This window comes from Thermobia domestica, chromosome 10 (assembly GCF_964235325.1).
Source record: "Thermobia domestica chromosome 10, izTheDome1.hap1.1, whole genome shotgun sequence".
Classification (NCBI taxonomy): Eukaryota; Metazoa; Arthropoda; class Insecta; order Zygentoma; family Lepismatidae; genus Thermobia; species Thermobia domestica.
In genome coordinates, this window is record NC_137463.1 from 202,660,495 (window position 1) to 202,667,570 (window position 7,076).

General features: G+C 36.0%; 1 protein-coding gene across 4 annotated transcripts in view; it reads left to right on the top strand.

The window, feature by feature from the left end:
- Window positions 1-3,215, top strand: part of LOC145662928 (uncharacterized) — a 210,283-nt gene extending 207,068 nt beyond the window's left edge. For all 4 annotated transcript variants that reach the window (XM_081728951.1, XM_081728948.1, XM_081728949.1 and 1 more), the window contains one exon: window positions 1,858-3,215. In XM_081728951.1, the coding sequence (XP_081585077.1) occupies window positions 1,858-3,079 (1,222 nt within the window). In that variant the 3' untranslated portion in view covers window positions 3,080-3,215. The remainder of the gene's footprint in view (window positions 1-1,857) is intronic.
- Window positions 3,216-7,076: the final 3,861 nt, after the last annotated feature.

A 7,076-nucleotide genomic window follows, 5' to 3' on the forward strand; every position in this document is an offset into this window, starting at 1 on the left:
ACGACGTTCGATTGAAGAGAGATAGTAACGCTATATATAAACATGTAAGGGAGACAGGACATGAAATAGACTGGGAAGGCGTAGAGGAGCTGGAAAAGGAGAAAAGAAGCATTATAAGAAAATGGAAAGAGGCAGAATGAATAAGAAAGGAAGGAAGCGAGAAACTTATGAATTGGAATAGTGGACTAAATATACATGATGTATGGAGAAAGATATTGGATAAAACAGAGAAGAAAGAAGAGGTTAAAACAGGTGTATTGAACAACGGATAGACAATTAAAAGTTTATGTTTTTCAAAAGTGAAAGTTATTCATACACAGGTGTGCCAATTAAAAGTTTACCTCTTAAGTGAAAGTTGATCATTAAAAGTTGCATTTGTATTAATTAAAAATTGTTAAAGGAAAGGACGAATATGATTGGTTCATGGAATACCTCCTCTCACTTTAAGAAGTATATAAGCTGTAATCTTAGAAATTGTATTTCATAATGTGTCTGATGAAGGCAAAGTTAATTTGCCGAAACTGTAACGCTATTATTTATTAGTTAATATATGCTTTGGTCAGAATTTGTCTGTTATTTTATACAAGAAGTTCCATAACTTTTTAAATATTATGTTCTCTTGCTATATGAGACGGGACCTATTACTTAAAGCAGAATCCAAACGTCCACTCGGGTTTGTGTCAGAGACAAGAATCCAAAACAAAAATCAAGCCGGAGACTATGCGTATTAGTGACTGTCCTGTGGGAGTCAGTTGTACAAATTGAGGCCGCGGTTACTCAGTCATCTTTGGTGTATGGGTTCCCTGATTCGATCGCAGCTTTCGCCAAGTGAAGTTTGCGGTGAACAAACACCGTGTGCGTGAATTTTCTCGGGGTACTCCTGTTTCCTTCCACTTCTTTTATTCCACCATTATCGTCCATCTCATCATCATTTTAAATTTTAAAGGTGTAAACAAGTCGAAGGTTTAAATTTGTCTTCATCTAACGAATATATTTTTCACTTCGTCTCACATATCCACAGGAAATATTTTCAAAATTTTGAGGCTTTTATAAATAATAGATATGTCAGAGCCCAATAATAAGACAGTATTGTCTCAAAGGTATCCTACTCTACTATACAATCCCTTATCTTGCTCTTAATTTTAATAACATCACGGAACACAGACACACAAAGCTGAATGTATTAACAGCTGAAGATATTTGATTATACTTTGCTGTCTTAAAAAACAAAATAATTTTAAGATAAATGATTTTAGGTATAGGAATATGTAAAACATGAATAGGGTTTACTGTATTATTGTATATTGATAAGTAGAGGAAGTAATCGATTTTGCCTCTTAAGGTCGAATTCAGTGATACACCAAGAGTGAAAAAGTTCATGACTGGACTGCGATTCGAACCGCATCTCCTGTTAACTGTGGCAGTGCGTTAACCACTACACCATCTAGTCTGCTCTCTGGACATCTATATATTCTACCACTCTTGAAGTCGGTGCTCAGCTACTGAAACCATATAGACTGCAACAAAAGTTCTGTTGTGCTTGTATAACTTAGTGGTACAGTCCATATGAATTAAATAGTTGAGCACCGACTTCAAAAGTGGTAGAATGCATGGCTTTCAGAAAGGACAGTAGGTCGTTGCAGTGGTAAATACATCGAGAAACCGAAAGCCTGGGTTCGAATCTCGGTCCAGTTGTGCATTGCATTCTTTGTGATGATGGTTTGTATTTTTCTTATATCTGTTAAAACTTTTGTTTGACTGTTCTCAACGAAACTAACTGAAATTCAGAAATGTTATCATTGTAAAGTTAAATAATTGCGCTTATTTAAACATATTTATTTATTTACTTATTTTCAGAAGTACCTCTGATGACTATCCAAATTCAGAGACAGTAAATAAACCTTGTGATGATGGGGCTTCGGTTGTGACAGAAAGTAACAATGAAAATAACGAAAATATTCAAACGTCGTCGGATAAATCTGAATTATATCCTTGTAAAATCTGTAATAAGACGTATTCCTCAAAGGACAGTCTACGAGTCCATTTAACGTACCACGGAGAAAAGAAGGACTACCTGTGCACTGAATGTGGGAAGTGTTTCCACCACGCACGTGATTTCAACAGACACACAAAATACGTTCATCAGGCAGAAAAGAATTTTGAATGTCAAGAATGCGGAAAAAGGTTCAAAACAAAGGACTCAATGAGCAAACATTGGAAACTTCATGATGCAAATCGGTCTTTGGTGTGTGAGATCTGTGGTGCAGCATTTAAGTATAACACATCGCTGAAAGTGCATATTGATTCCCATAAAGGAACAAAGAATTTCCAATGTAGTTATTGTAAAGTTCGCTTTGGCACTAAAACTAGACTTATTGAGCATGAAAATATGCATGTAGGTAAAAAGCCATTTGTATGCGAAATATGTGGACGTGGCTTCACCTATAAATCATCTTATAAGAATCATAAAGGTGTTCACGATGAAAGTTTGAGATTAAACACATGCGAATTTTGTGGAAAATCGTACACAAAAAAGGTTGATTTGAGTATTCACCGTCGTTTACATACTGGCGAGAAGCCATATATGTGTGAAGTATGTAGCAGAACGTTTGTGAGCTTGCGATTATTAATTGTACATAGGAAAGTACATTTAGGCGAAAAGCCTTATGAATGTGAGACATGCGGGAAAACTTTCGCACGGAAACGCACGATGGTTGAACATATTCGTCGGCATACTGGAGAGAAACCTTATGAATGTGACATTTGTGGAAAAGGATTTGCACAGCGGACGCCCTACAATGTACACAAACGAACCCATTCAGGTGTTAAGCCTTTTAGTTGTACAGTGTGTATGAAAGTATACACATCTAAGTCGAGCCTTATGAATCACGCAAAATGTCACGATATTCAAGAATATGAAGAAGAGGAGGAGGAAGAAGAAGAAGAAGTACTTGTTGGTCACGATATGCCTGAATCAGTTGATGCACAGGAATCGCCTGATCAGGATAGCAACATAATTGAACATTATCCAATGAGCTTTTCTGGTTTTCAATCAAATTCAGATTTAACAAATATGTAGATACTTATATTCATTTTTTATTTACATTTTTATATTTATTTATGTATTTATTAGAATTTTATGTTAAAATTTATAGTATTTTTATGGAATCAGCAAGAATCATAGAACGGAAATTAAAGAATAATCAGGAAGAATAGTTCTTTATTGCATTTGTTGCTGTTACAAATCTTTCTTTGTTAAATGATTTATTGATTGCTAAAATTACAAACAAGGGATTAGATCACAAAATGAAATCAAGGGGTTGGTTGTCAATGTTAGCCACTGTCTTACATGTTCCTGACAGCTTTATATTCCAGTAAAAGCCGATAAATCACAGTCTATGTCTTCCCTCAACGAGACTTCATTTGCTTCAGCTAGAGTGATATAAAGTAAAATAAATAATAATTGGAAGGTAGTAATGTGCGGAAAATAGGAATATTGTAGTAAAGCTTCAATAGATCGTGGTTAAGCCATTTTGTCTAGATTTGATTTTGAATATTTTAGACTTGTCTGTTGCATTGGAGAGAGGCCGCTTTTTATTGGTCACAACTGCAATAAGAAGTTAGCGGTCCCCGCATATTCGGTCGAATTGTTGTGTATAAGGACAAGGCCTTCGTAATTTCACTGAATGTAAGGCATAAATTTGTGATGCAAGTATTGTTTTTGAACTAGAGATAAAAATGTCCATATTACATCTACACTTAGAATGCAGCACCAGAATAATAAAGTGACTTTTAATATAATATTACAAATATTTATCTACCTGAATCCCAATTGCCTCAAAACTATGGATTAGCTTCTGCCAAAACTTCAAGTATTGACAAACTATTATTCTCCACCCAGAATACATTGTATGAAGTATCGGTACTAAGAAGTGAATATTGTTGTTTTATGGAGCGTTAAATGTGTCCACGCATGAAGAATTGCTTGTGTTTGCACCTCAGTATTTGTGATGGGGAACGCTCGAGAAATCTGAAAATTTCGCGAAGTAAAGTACAGTTATTGTGTGCATACAATGAAAGATTGAAATGAAATGAAATGAAATCTTTGAGTTTTACGTCCCACGATTATGCCGGTTAGGCTAAAGGAGACGGTGATGATGAGAGATGAGTGAAAATGGTGGAATGAATAAAGTGGGAGGAAACGGGAGTACCCCGAGAAAACCCACGAGCACGGTGTTTGTCCACCACAAAGTTCACTTGGCGGGGGCTGGGATCGAACCCGGGACCCCAAGCACCAGAGGTGAACGCTCTACCACTGAGCCACCGCGCCTCCACCAATGAAATGAAAGATTGAAGTTTCAGAATTAGGATTAGTATAAAGACTCTAAAGAAAAATATTTACTGCTTATCTCAAATGACAGATTTTTTTCCTCTTTTTTCTTCAGTACGTAAACATAAAGAAAGCAAAATATAATGCTAGGAAAAAAAATCTTAAAAAATCACATTTGAGTATTCTAATGTGATACTTGTTGCAACAACGTAAATTTCGTTGCACAGTTGGTCTGTAATTTGATTGCTTCTTCATGTAATTGTTGTCCGTTCTAATGGTGTAATTTGTGTAACATGTGACAAAGCTTGGTTCGATTTCAGCTTGCACCAAGTGGACTATGTGGTGGACAAACACCTTGTTTCTAACGATTTGAATGTTCATATAATTGTGCAAACCTAACCAAAAATTCACAAAAACGTATAAGGAAATAAACGGAACACACACTGTATACAATATTTTTGTCGACTTCAACTCAAGATATAAAGAAGAAAAAAAAAAGCCAAGTGAAATATTACATTACACGGCTAGAAGAAAAATAAGGAGGATGGTTATCACATGAAAGAAAGATCAATTGGCAAGACTAGAAATAAAATAGTAAAACAGTAATTATAACACAAAGTACTTCTAGAGTTCTAGAATCTTTGAAATGTTCCCAACTCTTGCACAAAAGTGGAGACCTCATTTCAGCAGCGCGAGTTTATTGTTAGACCATCATTTTCTCTGACTAGCTTTTCTCATAATCCTTTACTTCTGGACCGTATATAATAAAGAAGGACCTTGCACATTGTTAAAATTTGTTTACTGATGTTTGGGTACTGTAGAATCAATAATAATAATTTCTTAGTTTGTGGGGTAGATTCGGCGAATACAAAGAGAATTTTCCATGTAAATTGTGTTTAGTGCAAAAACAGCTTGTTGATAATAGATATAGGTTGTGTGAGTTTATGTTAACTATTCCTTTAGTTTTTAAGAAGTTGTCTGAACTACCACGGTCACAGACAAATTTTCATTTTTATTTACTAGTACTTTCAGAAGAATTTAAACAACTTTTGTCTCTGATGTTAGCTTTAAAGTCTTTAGGGTCTAGCGTTTTTAATTTAAGCAAAGATGTTAAGGGACTTTAAGATTCTGAGGTGCAGAGCTCACGCCGTAATTGAAATTTCCTGACGTATGAATCTCAGTGTCTTGCATCTTCAAGTATAGACATAGATGTTATTGCCGTCGAAAAAGCCAATCCCAAGAAGACATGTGATCCGTATAAAATTGTGAATATTTTCAAGGATTTTTGGATGCTTTATTTGGCGGTCTCGTTCCTTTCATTCGGGTAAAATAGATTTGAAATTGCAGACTAGATGGTTTTTACGTTGACAGTGGCTTGGCTTCTCTAAATTAGTAATGGTACCTATTGCAAATTTTGCGTTCTTTTCAATGAAGTACGTCGCTATTGTCTGCCACTAAAAAAGTTGGTTAAAACTGAATTCAAAGCTGATAGGATTACAGAAGATTGCATTTGGCACGTAAGTATATTGTACCACAAAGTATGTACAGAGAAAGCTGGATATTACTTTCGCGTAATTTACGGTGTTCAATACTCTATTCAAGGTATAATGATACGAAAACCGAGATCAAAAATGATAGGAAGAGCTTAAGCCTAATTATAAGCACTATCATTTTACGTGAAAGAGAGGGATTAATCGTAAGGTCGTGTGTAACGTTTTCAGCTGAGATCGTCAGTCCCTATATAATAACATGGTGAACTTCTTTCCAAAGTACTATGAAAACTATTTGTCTTATGCAGTTCAAAATTTCTCCAGATGTTAACCTACCCCAATACTACATGTTAACTTTTTTTTTTTTTTTTTTTTAATCTAGCTCTTATAGTTCATTTATATTACTTTTTATGAGGAAATATGACAGCGCTGGAAAGTACATAAGCAGGGTTTCTTTTCCTGTTCGTGGAGGTGCCGATTCTTGATCCATTCACACCGTTGTTCCTCACTGATCTTCAAAAAGTTGGTGGAGAAGGGACAGAACCAGTGGAAGAGAGGAAACATAATGGGATAAACGCTAGATTCTTATAAGTGTCACGACTACTAGTCTAACAACGTTAGAGTCTGTCATTTAATCTTTGACTATTCCAAACGACTAAGTTTCTAGAATACGTCCACACTTCAATTATTTCTTTAATTCGCTCAAAGTCGCGAAAAGAGTAAAAATCATAAAAGAGAGAAGAAACAGAAAACAAGTAGAAAGAGGCCAAGCGATTCAAACTAGACCGAAGGGACATAGTAGTCTGTCTGACCCAGGTTATGTGAAGGGCGAGGCCGTTCGCCGATTCTTAGTCCAAAACCTACATCTTACAGAAAAACTCAGCGCAGAGGCTGAGTCCACACATACCTAACTAAAGTCGGAGACTTCTCGAGCTTGTCTACTTCTCTTGAAGGTTGATGAAAAAGTGATGACCGGAATTGATCAAGGCCGCTTCCGACTCCTTATATAATACCTGTTCAAGGTCAAGGAAGCAGTGATGGGAGGTGAGGAGCCCCAATGCAGAACAGAGGAGGGGAAACCACAAAGAAGAGTGAAATGAGGGAGTTGGTGGGACGCTTCGAGCAAGCTACATTAGCGCCGTGTTTCCACCTGGTGGGTAAATGGCTAATCCAGCCGGCTTTATTTGCTACAGAAATGTTTCGCCAAGGACATTTTTGATATTACACACTTTATACATTTCTTTCTTTCTTTTTTT